The sequence below is a fragment of the Ovis aries genome, chromosome 3 (assembly GCF_016772045.2).
Source record: "Ovis aries strain OAR_USU_Benz2616 breed Rambouillet chromosome 3, ARS-UI_Ramb_v3.0, whole genome shotgun sequence".
Lineage (NCBI taxonomy): Eukaryota > Metazoa > Chordata > Mammalia > Artiodactyla > Bovidae > Ovis > Ovis aries.
The window spans coordinates 99,023,083-99,050,238 of NC_056056.1; the positions used below are offsets into that span (position 1 = coordinate 99,023,083).

The 27,156-nt window shown below is 41.6% G+C and overlaps 1 protein-coding gene across 2 annotated transcripts in view; it reads right to left on the bottom strand.

The window, feature by feature from the left end:
- TMEM182 (transmembrane protein 182) overlaps positions 1-23,627 on the bottom strand; it is a 50,237-nt gene extending 26,610 nt beyond the window's left edge. For both annotated transcript variants that reach the window (XM_042246358.2, XM_015094483.4), the window contains exons 1-3: positions 23,347-23,627; positions 23,010-23,109; positions 21,257-21,355 (exon numbers count right to left, since the gene is read on the bottom strand). In XM_042246358.2, coding sequence (XP_042102292.1) covers positions 21,257-21,355; positions 23,010-23,109; positions 23,347-23,478 — 331 coding nt within the window. In that variant the 5' untranslated portion in view covers positions 23,479-23,627. The remainder of the gene's footprint in view (positions 1-21,256; positions 21,356-23,009; positions 23,110-23,346) is intronic.
- Positions 23,628-27,156: the final 3,529 nt, after the last annotated feature.

Below are 27,156 nucleotides of genomic sequence, written 5' to 3' on the forward strand. Positions count from 1 at the left end.
ACATTTAAAAATCACTTGAGTTTTATTTCTATAACCCCAAACTTGTTTGTAAAGAGCAATAAAGAGTAAAAAAGAAAAGAAAAAAACTCACATTGAGTCACCATACCAAAACTAAATATAGTAGAACTCGCCAATTCTCTCCTAAATAACAAATAGATTTTGTTTTAAACTATATATTGCTTGTTAGAAAAATATGGCATAATTTCCCTTACAACGTTATCAAGAAGGTGACTACGGAAATGGAAGCAGCTCACTGCAGAGCTGAACTCTGAGTTGAGAAACCCAAATGCTCTAGGTTTCCTTGGCTTTGAAAAGGCAGCAATGAATTCTACTTGACAGTATGGTCAAGATTCAGGGAGGCAGTATTTGTAAAATAAAGTAGGTGGGTTTGTTCAATGACTGCACATAATAGGAGCCTGTCACAGGAAATGGAATAAGTCATTTTGTTGTGATATTAAAGATTTTTATAACTTTTTTTCCTATATATTTGTCAGCAGATTAGTAGGTTTTAATACGCAGAAAGAAGAAATATGGATATCAGTGAACAACTCTGAAGCAATGATGATGGTGTCTTTGAGCAATTAACAGCTGCAATAATTGATAAACTCACTGGATCTAATTAATCCCTCATGTCAGCACTGAAATTTATCAAGCAAGACTTACATGCATCATTCATATACTCTCATTTAAAGGTAAAAGAAAGAAAAGAGAGATTACACAAAATGTGATGTATGTGTTAAAGGGGATATAGGGGTAGTAAGCCTGAGAAGAAATAAATCTAGATTGCAAAGCACGAGGTCAAGTTATTGTGGACAGCCTGCTCAATTCAAGGGTCAGACCTCCATCCACGCCTCACTCTACTTCCAGGTAGCATTTGGCCAAGCGTATCACTCTCTTCTCTTAGAAAGCACTCCCTTTCTGGTTTGCAGAACACCACGCTCTCCTGGTTTTCTTCCCTCTTCCCTCGCTGCTCATCCCCAGTCTCCTCTGTGGGTCTCTCCTCTTCTTCCTGACTTCTGAACAACAGATCATCTTAGGGCTCTGACTTTGGACCGACCTCCTTTCTCTCTATCTCACTCTCCAAATGGTCTTATTTTTCTTCATGGTTTAAATACACCCCCAAGCAATGTCTCCCAAATGCACACTTTCTGCCCAAAGGGCCACTTTAACTCCAAACTCTGGGACCCCAAAGCCTACATAATATCTCCACTAGGTGTCCTGAACTCAACATGTCCGAAAACTACCCAAGCTTCCTCTTAGCAATCTATCTCAGCCTTCCCCGTCACTAAAAATAACAGCTTCATCCCTCCAGTTGCTAAGAAAGTGTCCTCATTCACTCTGCTCTTTCCCTCACACCTCACACCAGGCCATCCGTGAATCCGGTCAGCTGTGCCTTCAGAATGTAACTAGATAAAGTGAACTTCTGCTTCCAGGAAGATGAAGCACACGTACCTTCCCCTATTGCTTCTTTTAGTCACCACGAAAATCCCTGGTGATCATCTATGAAACAAACAGAAGAGGCCGAAAGACGGGAGAGAAGAAGGCCGACTGGGAAACCTGGAGTCCAAGGAATGATGTGATAGTGAGTTCAGGTTTTATTTTCACTCATTCATCCAATACTTAGAGCACAGGGAGCCAACAACTGGGAAACAGCAAGGGCCACAGCAGACCAGCCCCCTGCTGGGGTCGTGCCAAAGAGGGAAGGGAGGCGAGGCTTTTATCACCACCAGGCACTAACGTTCAGCGCATATGCAAAAGCAAGCAATCCAGAAATGCCAACATTCACAGTCAAAACACTTTCCAACAAAAACAGTTTGCTTTGATCCCTGGGTCGGGAAGATCCCCTGGAGAAGGAAATCCCGTTGACAGAGGAGCCTGGTGGGCTACAGTCCTGGGGGCCACAAAAGAGTGGGACACGACTGAGCAACTAAACCACCACCACCACCAAAGAACCAGGTAAGGGACTGCCTATTAAAGCAAGAAACTTTTAGAAAATAACCACTTGACACAAGTCAAACACCACAGAGGGCTTCGCTGACGGTTCAGTGGTTAAGGATCCTCCTGCCAATGTAGGGGACACGGGTTCAGTTCCTGGTCCAGGAAGATTCCACATGGTGCCCTTTTACCACCACTACTGAGTGTGCACCCCAGAACCCACAAGCCACAAGTACTGACCCCGTGTGCTGCAACTATTAAAGCCCACGCATCCTGAAGCCCGTGCTCTGCAATAAAAGAAGCCACCACAGTGAGAAGCCTGCACCTCACAACTAGAAAATAGCTGTCCGCTTGAGGCAACTAGAGAAAGCCCAAGCGCAACAATGAAGACCCAATGCAGTCAAAAATAAGATAATTTAAAAAAAAAAACACAGAGAATAAATGCTGGCCCCAACCCCACTCTGATCAGCAAAGACCAAGAGGGGAGCCTAGTCTTTGATTCCCGAGAGGCTGTAGTAAGGTGCCCTCCCCCCTCCACTCACACGCAAGGATGCAGAAGGCAAAGCTGAATGTGGGGTCAAGACTTTGATTTTCATAGAGTAACGGGGCCACCATTCACAGTGAAAGTGGAGACCACGTGGGTGTTATGCTCCGAGCCTGTATCTCCGAACCAACCAAGAGAGCAAGTCCACCACAGTATTGCAAACCCAAGAAGGGAGTTTGTTTATTCCTAGCACGCTAGGGCCCAAGTCTCATCCCACACAAGGGAATCTGACAAGAGCCCTGAACAAAGCGGTATGGCGGCTTATATACAGGCAGTTCTTTGTCTCAGTTATAGGAGTTAGCTGGCATTACATGATTGGCCAGGCAGGATGAGTGCATATCCTGTCTCTTTCTGGTAAACATGACTCAGGTCCTAGAGACCGTCGTTTGGTCCCTAACAGTGGGGACCCTGGACTTCTACCCCTGCAACGTGGAAGTTAGACATCCCTCCCCCTGGGGCGATATGAGAGGAGGCCAGTGAAGATTTAGGAGTTTCCCCACCAACCATAGTAATGAGGACTCCTTTGCAAATCTATCATGTAAGTGGAAATCATAGTTAAAGTTGTAATGATTCAGTCCTGCCCCTCCTGGTCAGGATGGCATCAACGGAAGCATATGGAACGGAACTTTCATCAATGGAACTTTCACTATGCCCCAGAAGTACCAAAGAGGGCTCCTCCTTATGTCAACACAGTCTAAATGGGGAACCTGGAATTCCATCCCACCCGATTTTATTGAGGCAATGCCCACCCTTCTCCTGCAGGAGCAGTGTCAAAAAAGAAGAAAAAAAAAAAAACCAGACGATCTCGTGTTTACTAACATAATATGTCCAAATCCTTGGCTTCATTTTTTTTATCGTTCTTTTTTATTTTTTAAATTGTGAAATATGATGACACATTTACAGGAGATTTGGAAAATACAGAACAAAGTTACATATAGTTTCACTATATATTACAATTGTTTTAAGTAGATAAATTAAGATTTCTTAGTTGGAGTTTCAATATCAAACTCTCAGAAGTTAACTGAATGAATGTACAGATAAGTAGAAGAATATAGTAGACCTGAAGAGCATTATGAACCAATTTGACATAATTAAGATTTATACAATTTTCACACAACAGTAGGATACAAATTCTATTCAACTTCCCATAGACTTTAAACTGGGAGACACTGGAATATATCCAGAGACTTAAGACCAGGTGCAGCAGACATTTAATTTCCAAATACATGGGATTTTTTAAAAGTATCTTTGATGTTAATCTCTCATTTAAATGCTTTCTTCTCTGCAATCACCCTCTGTGTTTTTTCAGTCTTCTAACTTTATTGAGGTTTTCAATGGTTAAGTCAAAGATCTGGCTTCATTTTTAAATGAGGTAATACCAAGAACCAGAAAAATTTCAACTTCAATGGAAAAGATCACTCAATAGATGGCAAAGAAGATAGAGATGTTAGAATTATCTAAGAAGGACTTTGAGTGAGTCATGATAAAAACGTCTCAAAGAGTAAAGATGTACATGCTTGAACCAAATTGAAGAGAAAACAAAAGTTACTGGCAAATAAATGAAAGATATAAAAAAGAACCAAAAGGAAAATCTAGAAATGAAAAATATAGTAGCCCCAAATAAAAATGCAGTGGATGATCTAGACAGTCAAATGGCGCAGAGAAGAGAGATACTCTAAAAAAAACTTCAGATAATTCAAATGGAATGAAATTTTTAAAAATCCAAGTCACCCTTAGAAAGGCAGGATAAAGAAAAGAGAAATGAAAAACAGAGAGAACAAACAGAAAATGAAAATTGAAATGGCAGGGTTAAGATCAATAAGAATGTTAAGTATAAACAGCATGAAAAACAGTAGAAGTGTTAGCCGCTCAGTCACTCTAACTCTTGCAGCCCCATGGACTAGCCCGCCAGGCTCCTCTGTCCATGGAATTCTCCAGGCAAGGATACTGGGGTGGGTTGCCATTCCCTTCTCTAGTGGATCTTCCCGATCCAGGGATCAAACCTGGGTCTCCTAAGTTGCAGGCAGATTCTTTACCATCTGAGCCACCAGGGAAGCTCCGTACACTGTTGAGTGTAGACTTTGCCTTAATGTGTATGTACCTAACAACAGAGTATTAAACCATGTGGGGCAAAAACTGAGAGAACTTAGAAGAGGATAAGAAGGATACACTGTTAAATTGGGAGACTTCAACACCTCTCTATCAGAGTGGACAGATCCATCTGGCAGAAAATCAGAGAGGACACAGCCAGGCTCAACAAGGTCATCAGTCAACCGGATACACAGTTGAAACCTGGAACAACATGGGTTGGAACTGCATGGGTCCACTGATACGTGGAATTTTTCAATAAATATGCAGTTGTCCCTCCTAAGCCATCAGGTCCACATCCATGGATTCAATCCAGATGGGTTTACTGTTAAGTTCTACCAAATATTTAAAGAAGAAATTATGCCAGTTCTCTCTCTACAATATCCCAGAGGGAAAGAAGCAGATGTCATACTTTCTAACTCATTCTATGAGGCCAGTGTTATCCTAATATCAAAACCAGACATTTATAGGGAAAGAAAACCACTGGGGTCCAGCCCCAGTGGATCCAGGGAATTCGAAGCGGGGACAGAGTCGGCGTCCTAGGAAAGAACTTATTTGATTACATATATAAAGAGAGATTAGAAAAGGACAGTGTAGTAGGAAATATTAGTGGAGACAAGAGGCTGAATAACTTGGTTTACGTGGAAAACCAATAAAACTCCGAGACAAGGAGTTTGCACCACCTACGTAGGCCACAGGCGTCTTCCCATTCTCCTGAAGGAGAGGAGACACAAAGGCCTCCCTGGTCAGATCTTGGAAGCCCCGGCAAAATTAGTAGGCTTGGCAAGCCTCCACGCTCCAGATGGGAATTCAGCCAGAAGGTGAGAGAAAGAACAACATGAGGAGACCAGTCATTCCAGGAACTGATCTGTTTCTTTATTTTTCAGGTCCACTTTTATACTTTTAGTTATACATAGAGATAAATGTAAGAAACAGAGTCCCGCAGGGTCAGCTGCTCCGACCTTTATCTAAAGACAGTGTTCTCAGCAGATCTTTGTTCTTACAAGGGTCTTACATTTGTTTTACGATACCTTCTGGTCTGGAGACCGATTAACATTTTATGGCCCCACCTTTCTTTCTATTGATAAAGGTTAATTGATCAGAAAACTTGTTTCCCCTTAAGATCTATTTTAGTCTTAAGATAGTGATCAAGTTACATTTTTACATAGCAAGGACACAATGATTTATAACAAAGAAAGAGGAGTACAGTGATCTATAACAAAAGAGAAAATTCATTAACTCAAAAGTCTAGTATTGCTAACATCAAAACTACTATATTTCTTTTTCTACATTCCAATTACATCGATTAACATACTCCCAGGTGCCTAAGGATATGGAGGCCTGGCAGCAATCATTAACTCAGCAATGAAACCCTTCATCAACATGATTTTTATCTTTAGAGAAACCCTATGCTAACTAAGACTTTCAAAATACTCCAAACTCTCTGTGCTGTTTATGGTTGAGAGGTTGTAAACAATCATGTAAGAAGTAGCAAGAGTGTGGATAATCCTGTCACACAAGCTAGTCTGCCAGCAGAGAGGTTTTTGGACTGAAACGCCCTTGTCACGCCTAGGAGGTTTAATAACTGGAGTCCTAAGTTAACTCCTTTTCAGTGAGAGGTGGTGGGGAATAGCCCCCCGTATAATGTCAGAAGAGTGGGCGAAAAGCACAATGGAGTAAGGCAGGCAGACTCTGGTTTTGGGGCAGATGCAGAAGCAGATCCAGCAAGGCTCCCTTAAGGCCCGACTCGCCTTTGCCTGTCAGGCCCCTTAACCTCATGACCTTTGCCACGGGCGGGACTCCTTGTGCTGGCTCCGGCAGAAAACTACACTCATTATCTCTCATAAATCATCAATAAAATATTAGCTAACTGAATCCAGCAATGCATGATTATACATGATGACCAGGTAGACTTTATCCCAGGTATTCAAGACACCTTCACCATACAGAAATCAGTTACTATGACCCATCACCCACCACATCAACAAGGCTAAGAAAGAAAAACCACATGATCATATCAGTAGACGTAGAACAAATATTTGACAAAATCCAACACCAGTTCATGATAAAAACTCTCAGTGAACTAGGAACAAGGGGGAAATTCTTCAAGTTGATAATGTATATTTAGGAAACCCTATAAGCACACACAGACAGCTGATATCATTCTTAATGACGAGAAACTGGAAAGTTTCCCACTAACTTCGGCAATAAGACAAGGATGTCTCCTCTCACCACTCATTTCAACTGCCCTGAAAATCCTAATTATGCTATTAGATAAGAAAAGGAAACAAAAGGTAAACATGGAGAAGGAAGAAATAAAGCTGTCTTTGTAGATGATATGATTGTCTATGAAGAAAATCTGAAAGAATCCATTAAAAAAAAAACTGTTGGAGTGATTATAACAAGGTTGCAGGATATAAGGTTAATATACAAAAAAAATTTTTTTTATTCTAGCAATAAACAAGTGGAACTTGAAATTAAAACCTTATCATTTACATTAGAGCCCTCCAAAATAAATATTTAGGTTTAAATCTAACAAAATATATATCAGATTTATATGAAGAAAACTATAAATCTGATGAACAAAAGAAAAGAATTAAATAAATGGAGAGATGCTCCATGTCTAGAGTAGTAAGATAACATTATCAGGCTGTCAGTTCTTTTTAACTTGATCTAGACATTCAGGTGCCCCACTCCAGTACTCTTGCCTGGAAAGCCCCATGGACAGAGGAGCCTGGTGGGCTGCAGTCCATGGGGTCGCGAAGAGTCGGACACGACTGAGCGACTTCACTTTCACTTTTCACTTTCATGCATTGGAGAAGGAAATGGCAACCCACTTCAGTGTTCTTGCCTGGAGAATCCCAGGGACGGGGGAGCCTGGTGGGCTGCCGTCTATGGGGTCGCACAGAGTCAGACACGACTGAAGCGACTTAGCAGCAGCAGCAGCAGACATTCAGTACAACTCCAATCAAAATTCCAGCAGGTTATTTTGTAGATATAGACAATTGATACTAAAGTTTATACGGAGAAGCAAAAGACCTAGAATAATACAACAATGAAGAAGGAAATCACCGTGGGAGGACTGACACTACCCGGCTTCAAGACTTACCGTGAAGCTACAGTAATCAAGATAGCGTGGTACTGGCAAAGGCGTAGACATACACAGATCAACGACAAAACAGAGAGCCTAGAAATAGACCCACAGAAGTATAACCACCTGACAGCCGGCAAAGGAGCAGAGCAGAGAAAATGCTCCTGAAACAAGTGGACATCTACATGCAGGAAAAAAGGAATCTAGGATCAGACTTTATACTCTTCACAAAAATTAACTAAAAATGGGTCACAGACCTAAAAGTAAAATGTAAAACTATAAAATCTTTAAAAGATATTACAGGGAGAACCTTGGGTATGGTGATGACTTTTTAGATGTCCTTGAGTATAGTGGTGACTTTTTAGATACAACACCAAAGAAACAATCCATGAAAGAAATAATTGATAAGCTGGACTTCATTAAAATTAAAAGCATCTGCTCTGGAAAAGACAATGGCAAGAGAATGAAAAGACAAGCTACAGCTTGGAATAAAATATTTGCACAAGACAACTGATAAAAACACTGATTGATCTGAAGTAGATTATGAACTGTTAAAACTCAACAATAAGAAAACAAACACCTTAAAAAAAATGGTCCAAAGACCTTGATAGACACCTCACATAACAGAGCTCATATCTCCTCCACCTCTGCAACCCCAGGCTCCTTAGTCTCCAGGTTCCTTCCCTATCTTGCATTTCTCTGGACACCTGTCATCTCCCAACATACTACAAAATTGGTTCCCTTTATGCCACTTTTTCTGCCTCCCCTCACTGGAATGGCAACCCCATGAGGGCAGGGATTTCCAACTCTTTTGTTCACTGTTGTTTCCCAGAACTTAGAACAGTCAATACACAGTGTTTGTTGAGTCCATTTTAATCAACATTGTCACATAAATAGTAGCCAATCTTGGCCAGTACATGTGGTAATATTAACTCTCATGTACTAGGATGATGGGGATCATGACATTAATAATGAGCTTTATTTATGAAGTTCTTATTCTTGACCAGAAACTGTACCAAATGCTTGATGTGGTCACAAACACACACACACACACACACACACACACGCATGCACTCAGAGAGCAGAGAGCATTCCACTAGGGAGAAGCTAGGATGAACTGACATGCCTTGGGGATGACTTCTTTAGGGTCTTGTAAGTTAGTATAGCATATTAAGAATGACTGACATTTATTGAATACCAAAGACATGGCAACCGTTATGCTAAGCATTTGTACTATTCTCTCTTTCTATTTTAACCACAGCATGAGATTGATATTAAGCTTATCTTCCTTTCACAGACAAGTGAGGTGAATCTGGGGGAGACCAGAGACAGGAAGTCATGGCTCCAGACAGTGAGCACAGACTTGCTGACCGAAAGCCCAGCTTGTCACGCCCACAGACCCTGTGCCAAGAGCCAGTCCCTGTGCTGAGCACTCCAAACAGCATTTACCTAGGTCCCAAAAGAGGGGTCAGGAAACTGACAGTTTAGCTGGTGGCAGCCCCATCCAACTCTGAGCTGTCAACTCAAAACAGACATCACCTTTTCTGTGCAGACTCCCCGTCACTGTAGTTAATACTGAGGTCCCCTCCACACACACTCTTTCTCCTTCTATTTCTCTCCGAGTATGTGACTACTTTATTTTTTGCCTCCCACTGCAATGAAAGCCCCATGAGGGCAAAAATTTAGGGCTGGCTCTAGAGCACCCAGAACAGTGCCCAACATACAGCAAACACTCAATAAATTTTTTTTTTCATCAAATCTACTTAATACTGTTTTCTCAAAAAAGGTCTGAAGCCTGAGGCAGAAGCGATGCTAGTTAAAGATGAAATTGAGGCCAAGGTGGTCTTCTTGCTCCTTTCTGGCTTAAATATCCAATACAAAAGAAGACAGAGGAAACTAAGCGTTATCTGGGGTCCAGACTTGGAATTGGACACAGAGTGTGGATAATACAGGTATAATTCTGAAGAGGAGCTTGGGCCCTGGGTCGGAATCTTGGGGATGAATGTCTAAAGTGTCCTAGTAGTTCTCACTGAGGTGGTTCTGTGCTCATCCAGATACCCCAGGACATTTGGCAATGGTTGGAGATGTTTTTGATGGTCACACCAAGAGGTACCTCTGACATCTAGTGGGTACAGACCAGAGATGCTGCTAAATGTCCTACAATGCACAGGTCCGTCCTCCCACCGCAGTCATCTGGCCCCAGTGTCTACGTGCCAAGGCTGAGAAACCCTGGTCCATGGTGCCAGGAGGTGCCCTTTCATTAGAGGGGGTTTCTACTTGTGCGTGTAGCTGACAGCGTCACAGATATGACCGACACCCTCTGTCCAGGTTGCATGCAGCGTGTCCTCTGGGAAGGGAGGCCAAGGTACACTGATGTAAATGACCAGCAGTCCTGTTTAATAGGGGCCTCCCACATGGCGCAGTGGCGAAGAACGCACCTGCCGATGCAGGAGATGCGGATTCTATCGCTGGGTTGGATCCCTGGGGTGGGAAGATCCCCTGGAGGAGGGCATGGCAACCCACTCCAGTATTCTTGCCTGGAGAATCCCATGGACAGAGGAGCCTGGCGGGCTGTAGTCCATGGGGTCACAGAGAGACAGACATGACCGAGCAACTGAGCACAGAACGTATTTCCAAATAACTAGGTGCTTCACATTTGTGACCAGAAAAGAAAAAAAAGAGAGAAAGACTGAATTGTATTTTCTATTAAACTTTGCAGAGCATGCTTTTTTTCCCCTACATAACTAACACAGAGCAGAAGTATTTAAAACTATCTTGTAAATTTATGACAATGTCCAGAATCATTGTATGCAAACAAAAGAATTGGCAAATAAGATACGCTACACTAGCATACTGGAACTCCAACTAGAATTGGGGGGGGGGGCGGCGAGACATTCCAATGAGATTAGTTTCCTCTGACATGTTGATCTGTCTCCTCAATTGTTTAAGCGTTTATATTGACCCTAGACTGAAACCTTAATTCAGTTGTTCACTGCTTCAAGCTGTCCAGTACAAGGGCGTGCATTTTTATGGTTTAGTTTGCCCTGCAGAGTAAAGCGTGGGGCTGTTTTGTGGGGACCTGCAGCTTTCTAAGGAGAAAGCAATGGCATCCCACTCCAGTACTCTTGCCTGGAAAATCCCATGGATGGAGGAGCCTGGTAGGCTGCAGTTCATGGGGTCACAAAGAGTCAGGCATGACTGAGCGACTTCACTTTCACTTTTCACTTTCATGCACTGGAGAAGGAAATGGCAACCCACTCCAGTGTTCTTGCCTGGAGAATCCCAGGAACAGCGGAGCCTGATGGGCTGCCGTCTATGGGGTCGCACAGAGTCGGACATGACTGAAGCAACTTAGCAGCAGCAGCTTTCTAAAAGGCTGTGCTCTTTGAGTTGCTCTCTCAAGGCCCAGGGTTGGCTAACGGCAAAGCTCTCCACTTCCTCGCTGCCGGGCTCCCCGGACACCCGGTGTGAGGTTTCACGTTCCGTCCTTCTGCTGCCCTGCCCCATGAGGAGGATCACTGCCTTCTGACCTCTCTCTCAGGAGAAGAGGAGGAGAAGCCTGGGGCAGGGCTTGGCTCCCAGGAGGATCCGGTGTCAGAATGTGCAGGAAAATGATGGAGAAAAAGCACTGCCAGGGAGAGAGAGCTGGGCCTGGGCTCAGCCCCAAGGGATGGCCCGTGCACAGAAAGGAGGACACAGAGCAGAAGGGCTGGGGTCTCAGGCCAAGCCAGCAGTACCTACAGGTCTAGACTTCCAAGGAGCTGGCTTCACGGGCCTCACCTTGGTGGCGAGGGAGCTGCCAGAGCTCAGCAGAACCTCTGCACCACCAGGGTATTGCCAACCCCTCTTGCCTGTTCTCATCCTCATTCACTCCACGCCTGCACTGAGGTCAGCATTGTCCTTCCCAAGACTGCTGCCTGTGCAGACCCCTCTGACAGCACACCAGCCAGCCATCGCCTCGCCTCTCCCTGCTTCTCTCTCTTTCTCCTTCCTGGACTGCCTTTGCTTCTTTCCTTCTAAAGATAACTGATATTTTACCACCTTCTTTACTATGACCTCTCTTAAAGATCATATTGTATCAAAAACCATCTCTGCAATTCTTGGTATCTGTTATGCTAATTAAAGTCTTTTAAATCAGTCCTGCACATCAAGCTACTGGCTGAATTCTTTCAAACTGGTATTCCACTCTCAACCCAAATTTAATGTGTCTAAATCCAAACTAAATTCCCAGTCTTCATTCCAAAACAGGCCCTCTCCTCCTGATTCTCATTTCCATCTTCCTACCACATGTTCTTAGTTGAAATACTTCACGGTACAGTACTGGTTGGCAAGCAATTTGGCACCTTGGCAAAATAATAAAAATGCAATTTTATTCCTACCTTTTGATTCACATTTATGCAAATATAATCCAAAGAACTAACACAAATTATGACAAATGTTATACACATAAAAGTATTTTTAATGTGGAGGTGGCAGCTAACATTTAAAATCTGAGAAACTATTAGGCACAAACATGGAGAAATATTAGCTAACTTAAAAATTAAAAAGTGAGATATACGTTTTTATTTAGAAGGATCAAAACAAAGTACAATATGCATGTAAAAAGGACTGGAAAGAAATACACTAAAATAATATTTATTGTCTGGAGGAAAGTGACCATTTTACCTTGACTGTATGTTATTTAGTAGCTATATCTACTACTGTGGGCAAGAATCCCTTAGAAGAAATGGAGTAGCCATCATAGTCAACAAAAGAGTCCTAAATGCAGTACTTGGAGGCAATCTGAAAAATGACAGAATGATCTCTGTTCGTTTCCAAGGCAAACCATTCAGTATCACAGTAATCCAAGTCTATGCTCCAACCAGTAATGCTGAAGAAGCTGAAGTTGAATAGTTCTATGAAGACCTACAAGACTTTCTAGAACTGACACCCAAAAAAGATGTCCTTTTTATTATAGGGGACTGGAATGTAAAAGTAGCAAGTCAGCAAACACCTGGAGTAACAGGCAACGTTGGCCTTGGATTACAGAATGAAGCAGGGCAAGGGCTAATAGAGTTTTGCCAAGAGAACACACACTGGTCATAGCAAACACCCTCTTCCAGCAACACAAGAGAAGACTCTACACATGGACATCACCAGATGGTTGACAGCGAGATCAGATTGATTATATTCTTTGCAGCCAAAGATGGAGAAGCTCTATACAGTCAGCAAAAACAAGACTGGGAGCTGACTGTGGCTAGGATCATGAACTCCTTATTGCCAAATTCAGACTTAAATTGAAGAAGGTGGAGAAAACCACTAGACCATTCAGGTATGACCTAAATCAAATTCCTTACGATTATACAGTGGAAGTGACAAATAGGTTCAAGGAATCAGATCTGATAGACTGAGTGCCTGAAGAACTACGGATAGAGGCTTGTGACATTATACGGGAGGCAGTGATCAAGACCATCCCCGAGGAAAACCAATGCAAAAAGGCAAAACGGTTGTCTGAGGAGGCCTTACAAATAGCTATGAAAGGGAGAGAAGCAAAAGGCGAGGGAAAAAAGGAAAGATATACCCATCTGAATGGAGAGTTCCAAAGAAGAGCAAGGAGAGATAAGAAAGCCTTCCTCAGTGATCAGTGCAAAGAAATAGAGGAAAACAATAGAATGGGAAAGACTAGAGATATCTTCAAGAAAATTAGAGATACCAAGGGAACACTTCATGCAAAGATGGGCACAATAAAGCACAGAAATGGTATGGACCTAACAGAAGCAGAAGATATTAAGAAGTGGTGGCAAGAATACACAGAGGAACTATACAAAAAAGATCTTCATAACCCAGATAATCAAGATGGTGTGATCACTCACCTAGAGCCAGACATCCTGGAATGCAAAGTCAAATGGGCCTTAGGAAGCATCGCTATGAACAAAGCTAGTGGAGGTGATGGAATTCCAGCTAAGCTATATCAAATCCTAAAAGATGATACTGTGAAAGTGCTGCACTCAATATACCAGCAAATTTGGAAAACTCAGCAGTGGCCACAGGACTAGAAAAGGTCAGTTTTCATTCTAAAAATCCCAAAGAAAGGCAATGCCAAAGAATGCTCAAACTACCACACGATTGCACTCATCTCACATGCTAGCAAAGTAATTCTCAAAATTCTCCAAGCTAGGCTTCAACAGTACGTGAACCATGAACTGCCAGATATTCAAGCTGGATTTAGAAAAGGCACAGGAGCCAGACACCAATTGCCAACATCCACTGAATCATTGAAAAAGCAAGAGAGTTCCAGAAAAACATCTACTTCTGCTTTATTGACTACGTCAAAGCCTTTGACTGTATGGATCACAACAAACTGTGAAAAATTCTTAAACAGATAGGAATACCAGACCACCTGACCTGCCTCCTGAGAAACCTGTATGCAGGTCAAGAAGCAACAGACAGAACCAGACGTGGAACAACAGACTGGTTCCAAATCAGGAAAGGAGTACATCAAGGCTGTATATTGTCACCCTGCTTATTTAACTTACAGGCAGAGTACATCATGAGAAATGCTGGACTGGATGAAGCACAAGCTGGAATCAAGATTGCCAGGAGAAATGTCAATAACCTCAGGTATGCAAATGACACCACTCTTACGGCAGAAAGTGAAGAGGAACTGAAGAGCCTCTTAGTGAAAGTGAAAGAGGAGAGTGAAAAAGTTGGCTTAAAACTTAACATTCAGAAAACAAAGATCATGGCATCTGGTCCCATCACTTCATACAAATAGATGAGGAAATAGTGGAAACGGTGACGGATTTTATTTTCTTGGGCTCCAATCTCACTGCAGATGGTGACTGCAGCCATGAAATTAAAAGACACTTGCTCCTTGGAAGAAAAGTTATGACCAATCTAAACAGCATATTAAAAAGCAGAGACATTACTTTGCCAACAAAGGTCAGTCTAGTCAAAGCTATGGTTTTCCCAGTAGTCATGTATGGATGTGAGAGTTGGACTATAAAGAAAGCTGAGCACAGAAGAATTGATGCTTTTGAACTGTGGTGTTGTAGAAGACTCTTGAGAGTCCCTTGGACTGCAAGGAGATCCAACCAGTCCATCCTAAAGGCAATTAGCCCTGAATATTCATTGGAAGGACAGATGCTGAAGCTGAAACTCCAAAACTTTAGCCACCTGATGGGAAGAATTGACTCACTGGAAAAGACCCTGATGCTGGGAAAGATTGAAGGTGGGAGAAGGGGATGACAGAGGATGAGATGGTTGGATGGTATCACCAACTCAATGGGCATGAGTTTGAGTAAACTCCGGAGCTGGTGATGGACAGGCAGGCCTGGGGTGCTGTAGTCCATGGGGTCACAAAGAGTCAAACACGACTGAGGGACTGAACTGAACTGATGTTATATAAACTGAATTACATCTTATTTAGAGAGCAGCCTAAATGCCCCTAGATTCTTTATCAGCCTAGACGCCCCTAGATTTCTTCTGTTTGGTTCTGAAATTTACATGTTAACTCTTTAACTTACATGTTAACTCTTTAATATCCTTTATGCCCAAGTTCCTCTTGCCCTTTGTTGCCCCATCCCTTGTCCTGCCCTGATAATATCCAGGGAGGACCAAGATGCTGGTCTGTGAGGAGGATCCTGTAGGTTGGTCCATCAACCCTCTGAACTCTTCTCCCCCTTCCCCTTCTCCTCTTCCTCTCCTCCCCTGCCACAGAGCCTGGAAAGCAAGCAACCCCAAGCCCCAGCCCAGCAAAGCCATGTGACATGGTTCTGACAAGGGAAGCATCGGCAGCAATCTACTGGAGAATTCCAGGGACACGCCTGTTCTCCTAAAGATGGGAGAAGATGACAGGGGCTGTCCATCTGCCAAGGATGTGGAAGAAAAGGCTTTGAAAGGCCAGGGTCCCTGATAGCATCACGACAGCAGCTGCTTCTGACCTTCTTACTGTGGGACAAAAGTAACCCTCATTCTCCAGTTGCTATTTGTTTTTGGCTACTTCCAGCTTCATGAGCTGCTGACTAACACCTTGCCTAGTTGCCTTCCTGCTTCTAGTCTTGTATCATTCACAGCACCCTACCTTTTTTCTATAAGACTGAAGAATGAGCAGACCAGAAAAGAGTAGTAAATAAATATTGGCAATAAAGGTAAAAGAGAGCTGACTCATGAAAACAATGGTGTAGACCTAAAAAATTTACCAGAAGTATGAAAAAACCATTTTCAGAGTAAACGAGGTCCACTGAGTAAAGGTTTAAAAATTCCTACACACGTCAGTAGTTATTCAAGGCATCAGTGTCAGCACACAGTCCAGTCTAGTTAGTGCAGACTCTCAAGAAATAACTAATTCTACAAAAATATTCAGTCAAGAGTGGAAACAGCGGTGAGTCAAACATAAAAGACCTTACAGTTGTGGAGCCTAGAGTTAAATCAGGAAGGGATATATGAATAAAATAATTCTGCAGTAAATATTTAAACTCTGCGCTATAAATTATCAAATGAAAGCCTGGGTTTTATAAAGGAGAGCCTGGTCTAGCCTCCGTGTTAGAGGGGGCAAGGGCAGCAAGGACGTCTTCCTTAGGAGCTGAAGTCTGAACTGGCTCGGTGGGTGATCCTGCTTCATCAAGGAAACGGGGAGGAGGGCGTGGGAGAAGGGAGGAGCACCTGGGGAGAAGGGTGGACACCCTTGGGGCCCTGCAGTGAGAGCACAAATGCTGGTTCTGAGCAGCGCAAAGAAGGCCGTGTGGCCGGCCTGTGTCCGCACATTTGTTCCAACTCATCAGGGAAAAACAGAAATTATGTTCAATATATTCTACTTCATAAGGAAGCCCTTTCCACTTGGAAGTAATAAAGTTAAAATAGTTTATCGCTGAAAATACAAACTGCAATTTGGCACTGTCATGTCATACAAACGCTGAAGGATCTTCTAAGTATCCAGCACTATGCTAAGTGCTGGTGATACAAACATGACTAGGTCACAGTCTGTGCCTTCGGGGAACTGCAATAAACAATGAAAGAGCTGAGTATTCATGAACAGCTGCAGTTAGGTACAAGGAGCACCTTGGTGGGTGTGGTTACAGGCCAAGGGGACGCCATACAGAAATGACTGAGTCGCTCAAGGGTTGAGTTACCTTGAAAATTAATCTACGTTCAGTACACCATCACCCCATGTTAGCAAATTAATGGACTACGACTAAATTTAAGCATGAAACAAACCAGAAAATCTGAATTCTGACAGATATCGAGAGGTAATGAAATTGTTTAATGGACTTCGAAGTACACAGTCCTACTTCAGAAAACAATTCTGAGAATTAGATCAGCCCCTCTAAGCTTGGGCAACCATCCAAATAACAAGATTTGAACATAAATGGATTTTAGAATATGCATTTCAGATTAAAAGAAAAATAAAGGAAACAGTGAATTAGACCAGACTGTACATACATACAAGTCAGGATCAAACAGAAAGGTAAAAAAAGCCAACATAAGTTTACTTTGTTCTTTTATTGAGATCCAACTAAAAGACTTTACTTTAAAAGATTTAATAATAAGAACTTTTTTCATTCAGCCTTTTTTCATTCACTGTAGTTGATAAGATCATCAATAAACAAAACCCAGAGGCTTGGACCTTAGGTTAGTTCTGCCAGTGATCAACTGTGTGAAGACAGAAATCACACGGTCTCTCTGAGTCTCAGCCCCCTTATCGTGAAATAAAATAATTTCATCAGTAATGTCCAATAATTCTAAAACAGTCTTTCCAGAAAGCTATCCACCACTGTATCATTTTCAGTGATTTCAATATTAGCTAACTGTAGCTAGCTAATGGCAATTCTGCCAATAATTTGCCTGGCCACAATACATCAGATTTCACAAACAATACTTTGAATTTTCCCAAGATAAGCTGACAAAGGCACCGCTGTTGTTGTTTAGTTTCTAAGTCGTGTCCGACTCTTGGCAACCCCATGGGCTGTAGCCCAGCAGGCTCCTCTGTCCATGGGGTTTCCCAGGGAAGAATACAGGAGTGCCAATTCCTTCTCCAGGGGATCTTCTCAACTCAGGTATCAAACCTGTGACTCCTACATCGGTAGGTGGATTCTTTACCATCTGAGCCATCAGGAAATCCCAGCAAATGTATAATGCCTGATAATTATTAAGCTATGAAGTTGACAGATAGTTCTGGAGTCTAGTGAAATCTCGTGGCTTTATCAAGTAGGAAACACACACTTTCAACCAGATTGAATCTTTTTGATGAAGTCTGTATCTTTCTCTTGGATAAAAGAAACAATAAAATAATCACCCGAATATAATGTCAGGTATCACCTGCATACACTATTTCTGTTATAGGACATACCTCTTCTCACCTCGGTCATTTTTCCTTAGTGTTTTTGCTTAAAGTAAGAAGTTGCAATATGTATGCCAAAGAGGAGTGTGACAACTTAAAAAAAATGGAACACGGTTTGTCACTTGATCCAAAAAGTGACACAGTAATTATATGTAACGCAGCATAATTCTAAACATAATTGCAGCGCAATTTCGCTGACATGCACTCACCCCTTCCCCATCATTATTATGCACAGATAGCGTTACCCTGCTTTGCAAGTTCGCCACCATCTCCTTAGGGCTTCCCAGGTGGCGCTAATGGCAAAGAATCCACCTGTCAATGCAGAAGACTAAGAGACTTGGGTTTGATCCCTGGGTTGGGGAGATCCCCTGGAGGAGGAAATGGCAACCCACTGCAGTATTCTTGCCTGGAAAATCCTATGGACAGAGGAGCCTGGCAGGCTACAGTCCATGGGCTCGCAAAGAGTCCGACACAACTGAAGCAACTTAGCACACACACACTATCTCTTCGAGGTGCAAATTTTTCAAATATGCAGATTCACTTTTAAGTATATGGAGCCTACCGCACCTATCTTATCACAGGACCCCAACACACGAGTATCAGCAACAGCAATATGCAAATATTTATGCAAATAGCTAATGTCCTAGAAAGAATGACAAGCAAGGGATAGCGTTTCCGTAACTCTCTGTAATGTAACTTTTTATAACATAAAGCAGTGTATCTGCCTGTTCCCCACGCCACGTCCTCTATCATCAGTGAGAAGGTCCACATCGTAAATGGTGTAGAGGAGGTTTGGCAAGTGTGACTGAGACGACTGTCTTTTAAAACAATGATGAAGCGATGGGGGAACTGTACTTATCTATTTTTGGTTGCAGCCAAGCAGATTTTTACGGGAAAGAGCATCTGCACCACACTCATTATCAAGACCAGCAGCCACAGGCCCTCTGAGCACAGGCAAGTCTGGTGGACAAGCACAGCTTCACCCCTTTTCCTACCCGGATCCACACCTGCTCCATAACACGTCATGTTAATAATGTGATATAAGCAGCTGCTATCCCCTCTGACAAACTCAAAACAAAATTAAAATGTATGGAAATTCATATTGTACATAAAGACGAAAAAATGGATGACAGATGTAAAAGTTCATTGAGTTCTGTGGTTGTTAATTTTATGTGTCAGCTTAGTTAGATGATGGTGCCCAGCTGCTTGATCAAACAGTAGCCTAAAAACAGCTATAAAGGCATTCTGATGTGTCAGTGTTTACAATCAGCAGACTATCAGTAAGGTAGATTATCCCACGGCATGAGGGGCTGGGCCTCGTGCAATCAGCTGAAGGATTTAAAGAACAGAAAAGGGCTTCCTGAAGAAGAAAGAACCCTCCCCTGGACTGTACCATAGAAATTCTACCCAAGTCTCTAGCACTCAGAGTCAAGGCCTCAACATCAGCTGTTATTTGAATCTCCAGCTGCAGCCTTGCCCCACAGATTTCAAATGTAACAGCCTTTCAAACAACAGCATGAGCCAATTCCTTAAAATCCCTCCCCCAGTCAATCAATCAGTTAACCTCAGTCTCCCTCTCTGTACACACACATACAATTCCTATTGATTCTCTGGAGAATCCTGACTAATATACATTTATCCAGAATATTAAATGTTACGTATTCTCTTTGAAAAACAGATTTTTTTTTTTTGGCCCTGTTAATGACACCACTAAATTCTGTACCAACCCTTAGTTTTAAGCTTAGGATAAGCACTCTCTTATGAAAAACTTCATGAAACCAGCTGAGAATAGAGTTGACATACTGAGCTTATATACTTTTAAAAATTAGATTTATGTGCTAAATATTGTATACTTTCTACAGAAACTAAGTTTATACAGTTTCTATAGAAAAAGTAGTATGAAAACACGAAAGAAGCTGGGCAATCATGATTCCTAGTTAACAGCACAGGGCTCTCCTTCTTCTGCGGAATATCACACACAATGAAGTTTCATCACTTGGTAGAAATACAGTAACCTAATAGCAGCATCGGAGAAGGCAATGGCACCTCACTCCAGTACTCTTGCCTGGAAAACCCCATGGACGGAGGAGTCTGGTAGGCTGCAGTCCATGGGGTCGCTGAGGGTCGGACCTGACTGAGAGACTTCACTTTCACTTTTCACTTTCATGCATTGGAGAAGGAAATGGCAACCCACTCCAGTATTCTTGCCTGGAGAATCACAGGGACGGGGGAGCCTGGTGGGCTGCTGTTTATGGGGTCGCACAGAGGTGGACACGACTGAAGCGACTTAGCAGCAATAGCAGCATTGGTGGTCAAGAACCTGCCTACCAATGCAGGAGACATAAGAGACGTGGGTTCAATCCCTGGGTCAGGAAGATGCCCTGGAGCAGGGCATGGCAATCCACTCCAGTGCTCTTGCCTGGAGAATCCCCATGGACAGAAGAGCCTGGTGGGCCACAGTCTACAGGGTCACAAAGTCGGACATGACTGAAATGACTTAGCACGCAATCATGTTCTTATGTATGACAATGGCAAAAATGTTCTAAAATCAGGGTGTATATTACAGTGGTTTCCATTGTAGGACAAGTTTTACATCTTCCAGAGCAGTTCTTCCTGATGCGTGTCTCAGTCGTGTCCGACTCTTAGCGACCCCATGGATTGTAGCCTGCAGGCAAGAATACTGAAGTGGATTGCCATGCCCTTCTCCAGGGGTTCTCCCCAACCCAGGGACTGAACCTGGGTCTCCCGCATTGCAGGCAGATTCTTTACCATTTGGACTACCTGGGAAACCCATCTTCCTGATGAATACCATTATTTTCATATCAGAAAACAAACACACTTGTAAAAAATTATCATGATAAGCAACAAGCAAATGGGCTTTGATTTCGGACCAAAGTTGTATTTTATTAAGATTATAAATGGTATTTTAAAAAATGACATTTTGGGAATTCCCTGGCAGTCCAATGGAGAATACTTCACCTTTCAATGCAGGGGATGTGGGTTCAATCCCTGGTCAGGGAACTAAGATCCTACATGCCCCATGGCCAAACATACAACAGAAGCACTACTGCAACAAATCCAATAAAGATTTTTTTTTAAGTCCATATCAAAGATAAATAAATAAATAAAAATGACATCTTATTTACTATTTTATACATGACTGATATTAAAAAACACATTGAAATTATAAATTATTTTTTGATTGCCCACAAAGCTGATATGGGGGGAGTGTTTCAGAAAGACCACCCTTCCGGAGGCACCCTGAGGACTGAGTACTTACTGACTGCAGAGTCGTAGGAGGTGGAGTTGTGCTCGCCTCTCAGGAAGGGGTATGGTGACAGGTAAGCGTGGGTGCAGTTCTTCCACAGGGGCTGATTGGCTGGGAAGGAAGGCAAAACAGACGTATTTGTTACTGAGAGGCTGCCTGAAGATTTGTTCCCAGTAGAAGAGAAATACAGGCTGTGGGGGGTACACAAGCAAAATAAAACTACAGATCAACAAGCTCAGAGAATTATTGAACAGGGAGGAACTTCCTTAAAAGTCTCACATGGAATAGCACAGGAGACCTGGAAAGTGGATTCATCTAAAACGTCTAGCTCATGACCTAATCCAGTGGAGAGAATGCCCTTAATATCACCTACAGTTGAAATCACCAGATTTCATTCATTTTCACAACAGTATTCTCCAGTTCCCAACATAATGCCCGACACAGACACACACACACACACAATGTTGTTGTTTAAAAATCTAATAAATTTAGATCTAACTATGATTGGTTCTAACTAATGCAAATTTTCTTCTATATTCTACTTTCAGGGAAAAGATGTAGATGATAGACCATACAAGTTAATGATTAAAGTTTATTTTTAGTATTTGAAGAAACCACGAGAAAGAACTTTAATGTTGTTTGAAATCTTGATGATTTCATCAGATACCCTTTAAGGAGTAAAATATTTTTTCCTTCTCTAAGTCTTGGCAAACTCTTCCTCTTGCAAAGTCTGACTTACTTCACTTTACCAAAGCCTAGATAATTTTCATCGGCAGATCACATGCTTATTCTCCTCCCCCAAATGACAATCAGAAACTCTATGAAATATTTCTCTCAAAATGCCATTTCATCTTAACTTTGTTCCTTTAACATATGCCAATTTACTATTGGCCTATCTTCTGTGATCTCAAATTTTTACGGTATACTCCATAATCTTGACTTAAGTGCCATACTTTGATTTATCACAGGAGTAGTTTTGAGAAGAAGACTAATAATTTCAACCCACAGTAAGTCAGAAGGTAATAAACAGTTCTTTCATTGTTGGATGCAATAAGATAAAGGCTAGCTATTTTCAGTGAATTGATTTTCAAAGATTAATAACAATATAGAAAATACAGTTGAAAGAATGCAACTCTATTTTTAAGGAGCTATTTTATTTCAAAAAAGAACTTTAAAGTTTCTGTGAGAGAATGGAAACATCAAAAGCAAAGCATTTCTTGATATTGCCCACAAACTTGGTTTAAGCCTTAATAGAGCAAGCTTTCATCTGTCACTGCTCATAACTGATCCATTATAAAAAAAGATTTTTTTAAAATTTGAAGCTATTACTATAAAATAATACATCTCTAATTCCGAATTTTTAAATTTGTGACTTCAAGGATTCATAGCTCCCAAAATAAAAACATTTATTTGCAACATAGCAATAATTAGACATTCCAAAAACACACTATAGAGAATATTTGTTTGTTAAGGATGATGTATTTTAAATGTGAGCAAGGAAACAGTGGATTGTCCAATTCTGCCGTAAATATGGACTACAATTTTATGTTAGAAAATAAAATAGTTATTTCTATAGCCAATTCTGTTTACTGAAAAAGAATCAGGAACCTTTGAAAGGAACCTTTGAAAGATACCCCATTGAGATTCCACAGCTAAGAATCCAATCTTGTTTTGTAAGTGACGTGCACCAAAATAAGAAACTGTTCTTTTTTATTGACAAGCCAGGGGTCGGGGTGGGGGGGATATAAGGCTGAATTGTACTTACTGTACCAGAACTGCCAGATATTGGAATCATTCTCTTCCACAACCCCATTAAACCAACATCTCCAGAAGAATCCTTCATGGTGTAAAGTGACGTTTTCTACCTGTACAGAACACAAATGAAGTAACTGGTATCAACACAAGGAACACAATCTGAATAATTACATCTGGGAAATTTTTTAAGCAACGTATTGTTTCCCAAATAATGATGATCATTAGCTTCCTACATCTCTCTTCTGAGAAGAAGTACACATTCCACTCCTATTTTTGGATTCTCAGAAGATACATGAGGCTATCCTCATTACCACCAAGTACAACAATATTTTGAAGCAGAAACGCACATTTTGTTCACCTGAACACTTTGCTACTTCAGTCGCGAGAAGCCAGTAATCTGATCCAAAAGCCACCAGAAAGAGTAAAACCCCCAGAGCACCAAAGAGAGCCCCAAAGAAGATGGCAATATTTAGTCTCATTTTCAGTTCACTGGTTTCTGTTGAACTAAAATAAGAAAATAAATGAGAGCGGACACCCAGATCCTCAGTTAAAAAAAAAGAATAAAGACTTCTGAGCAGGCAGGATCTTCTTGAGAAGCGGCTCTTAGCTGGTGTTTCAGTGGAGTCCCACTCACACGGGCAGTGGATTCGTGTTGCCTCTGCGTTCCCCTGGAGGGCCTCCAGTCCGGCAGCTGAGAATGGCAGGCTATTTTAGGACACTGACTGAGGAGTTGCCTCTCTCCCCAGGGGATCAAAAAATAGCTGACCTTCCCCTGACGGTGGAGGGGGTAGTATCAGGAACTGGCCAGAATCATCCTTATTGCTGTGGGGCAATCCAGAGGAGTGGAAAGATGACAGAATGGTGTGAGGTCACGGCCACACTGGCCCAAAGTCTTAAGTGTCTGAACAGGCTCCCCTTGATCCCGAATGACCGAGACAACCCTGGAGACACTGAAGACCCGCTACAAGGGTAGATAAATCACAGGTGTAAAGAACCACAAAGACCTCTCTTGGATTTAACTGGAAGAAAGGCGTGAGTAGTTCAATCACCGGAGAAGGCAATGGCACCCCACTCCAGCACTCTTGCCTGGAAAAGCCCGTGGATGGAGGAGCCTGGTAGGCTGCAGTCCATGCGGTCGCTGAGAGTCGGATAGGACTGAGCGACTTCACTTTCACTTTTCACTTTCATGCATTGGAGAAGGAAATGGCCACCCACTCCAGTCACTGTTCTTGACTGGAGAATCCCAGGGACAGCGGAGCCTGGTGAGGTCCTCTGAGGATCGCAATTAGTTTTTTTTGGATATTTTTGGAATATAAAATAGTGGGTCAATTGATCTAACATAACACCAAGTACAGTTCAGGTTCATAACCTAGAAATTCATAAGTATATTTAAAAGATCAAGAATATGGTAACATAAACTCTTAAAGTAGAACAAAATACTTTTACGTAGCACATGCTATGACATAAATTGCAGTTCCCAGATGCTATACAAGGTATTCCAAATGATCATCCCCAAAGTAGACTCACGAAAAAAGTCTCAAAAGTATATTATTTTCTAGATTAAAATAAGAAAATACAGCCCACATTTTCTTTTGTTTCTTTCATTTTAAATATTCAACCTCCTTAAAACAGGGGGTCTTACTTGACACCCATAGAAGTCACCGAATAGCAATGTGTCTACACATTCTTCATGTCTAGCATCTCTGGCTCATTTCTTTGTTTTCACTCCATGTCTAAATATGCCAGAGGGAATTTTTTAAGTATTTGTGCAATATTTGAAAACTTTCACTGTCTCTAGTGATTACTGTCTTTTGTATTCAGTTGTAACATGGGTTTCTGCATCTTCTGAAGAGGCATCTGACCTCTGCCAGCTTCCTTCACCACTTTTGTTTGACATGGGATGGATCCTTAGAAACGAAATTGTGTGTGTGTGTGTCTGCGTGTGTGTGTGTCTGTGTGCACATTCAGTCACTCAGTTGTGTCTGACTCTTTGCAATCCCACGGACTATAGCCCACCAGGCTCCTTTGTCCATGGAATTTTTCAGGCATGAATATTGGAACAGGTAGCCATTTCCTCCTCTACTCATCTTCCTGGCCCAGGGATCGAACCTGCGTCTCCTGTGTCTCCTAGGTGGATTCTTTACCACTGAGCCCCTTGAGAAGCCCCCGACAGGCAGAATAATGGGTTCCCAAAGATGTCCACACCCTAATCCTAAACATAACCACATAATCTATGAATACATTACCTTACACAGCAATGACCTAGATTATACAGGTTGACCCAATCTACACACATGAACCCTTAAAAGAAAAGTAGAGAATCCTTCCTGACAGTGGTCAGAGAAAGAAATGTGACTCCAGAAAGAGTTAGAGACTTGCCAGTTTCAAGACGGAGGAGAGAGGCTACAAGCCAAGGAATGTGGGCAGCTTGTAGAGCATGGAAGAGGTAAAAACAAAAAACAAACAAAAAACCAGATTCTCCCCAAGAGCCTTCAAGAAGGAATGCTGCCTACCAACACCTTGACTTTGGGGATTTCTGACCTCTGCAACGGCAGAAGAGGAAAATCTTATTGTTTCAAGCCACTAACGTTGTATTGTCACATTTTTACGGCAGCAGTAGGAAACTATTGAAGATGCTGTTCTATAGTTAATGCAATGTAAGATCAAATTAAGGGGTTTTTCTTGGGGGATGGCTAGGAAGAACGCATCTTCAAGAAGTGCTTATTGGGAGCTTGTGACTGTCCAGGCATTTTATTAGATACACAGGCCCTGACCATGAGGAGTTCATGAGCTAGTGGGGAAAAAATGATTCATTGGAATGAGGTACATAGAGGTTGTAGTAATAAGCTTCTGGTCACCCCACACCCCCTCCCAAGGTAACAGTAGTTGTGGTCATGCAGTTTTGTTGTAGGTGACGATGTTGTTATTTGGAAAGGAAAAGGAATCTTTATAGGAAAAGTTTACTTTATTTTATTAATATTGTAATGGCTTATGATAAAAAACCTATGCATTAATACCAAATCTTTAGCATATGCATTCACAAACACACATATATATACAAACAACTAGATTTTTTAAAATAAGTATAAAAAGAGTGTAGGATTTTGTTATTGCTACAATTCATCTCAATTTTTATCTCTGTCACACACAAAACATCACCTTTCTGGAAGAGGTTCATCAACTAATATTTTTTTCACCATTTTTGGTTTATCCAAAAGTGAATAAGCATCATTATAAAAATGTATATATATATACACACACACACGTGTGAGTGTGTATATGTATATCAAAGCAGCTACTAATTAACCAATCTAATTGTTTTCAACCATTCATTCATGGGCAACTATTTGAGAAAAATACTAGAGACTAGTTCTGATTTCATAAAACTTAACTCCTTTAGCTCAGTTATCGTTATCCTCAGTGTTTATCATGGTGGTTGACATACATGGAGCACCAGAGTAAAATAAAAATCTACTTGTATTATGACTCTTGGCTGTAATGTAAGTACACAGCCTGAGCTATTTAACTGGTTTAAATGTCTTCTTATTTACTTAACTGTGTTTTTTTTTTTTAATCAGTAAACACACTACAACTTAGCAGAAATCCCAAGTCATGTTTAGTTTGTGAGTGATAAGGAGCAAAACATTTTTTTTAAGGTCATAGTTTCCAATCTTGATATTGCAATAGTCTTAATTATCTCAACATATCTACTGAAGCTATCTAAACATTCTACAAAAAAAATTAATTCTGGTTTACTTTATTCTTAAAAAATACAGGAATGACAATGCTTAACATCCAAAAGTGCAAACAAATGTGTAAATAAAAAAAGAAGTCTAACTTTCAGAAACCAAAGTGGTTCTGTGCAGATTTGAGGGTAAATTCATTTCTGTCCTGGAATATTGTGTTATAGATCCACAATCTTTACCTGCCATTCCAACATTCAAAATTTCTGAAAAACAAAAGCTTTTAGCAAACCAAATCTGACTGGCACGAGGATGCAAATAAACGATACTGTGAGTTCTTATACATTTGACTGCACGAGAACAAACGTGTTTGGTTACAGTGCTCACCAGGTTCCACGGGGGTGTGGTGGTGGGGGTGGCAGGTAATGTACAGCACACACATATTGCTACTTTTTCAAAATCCCCCAAATTCTG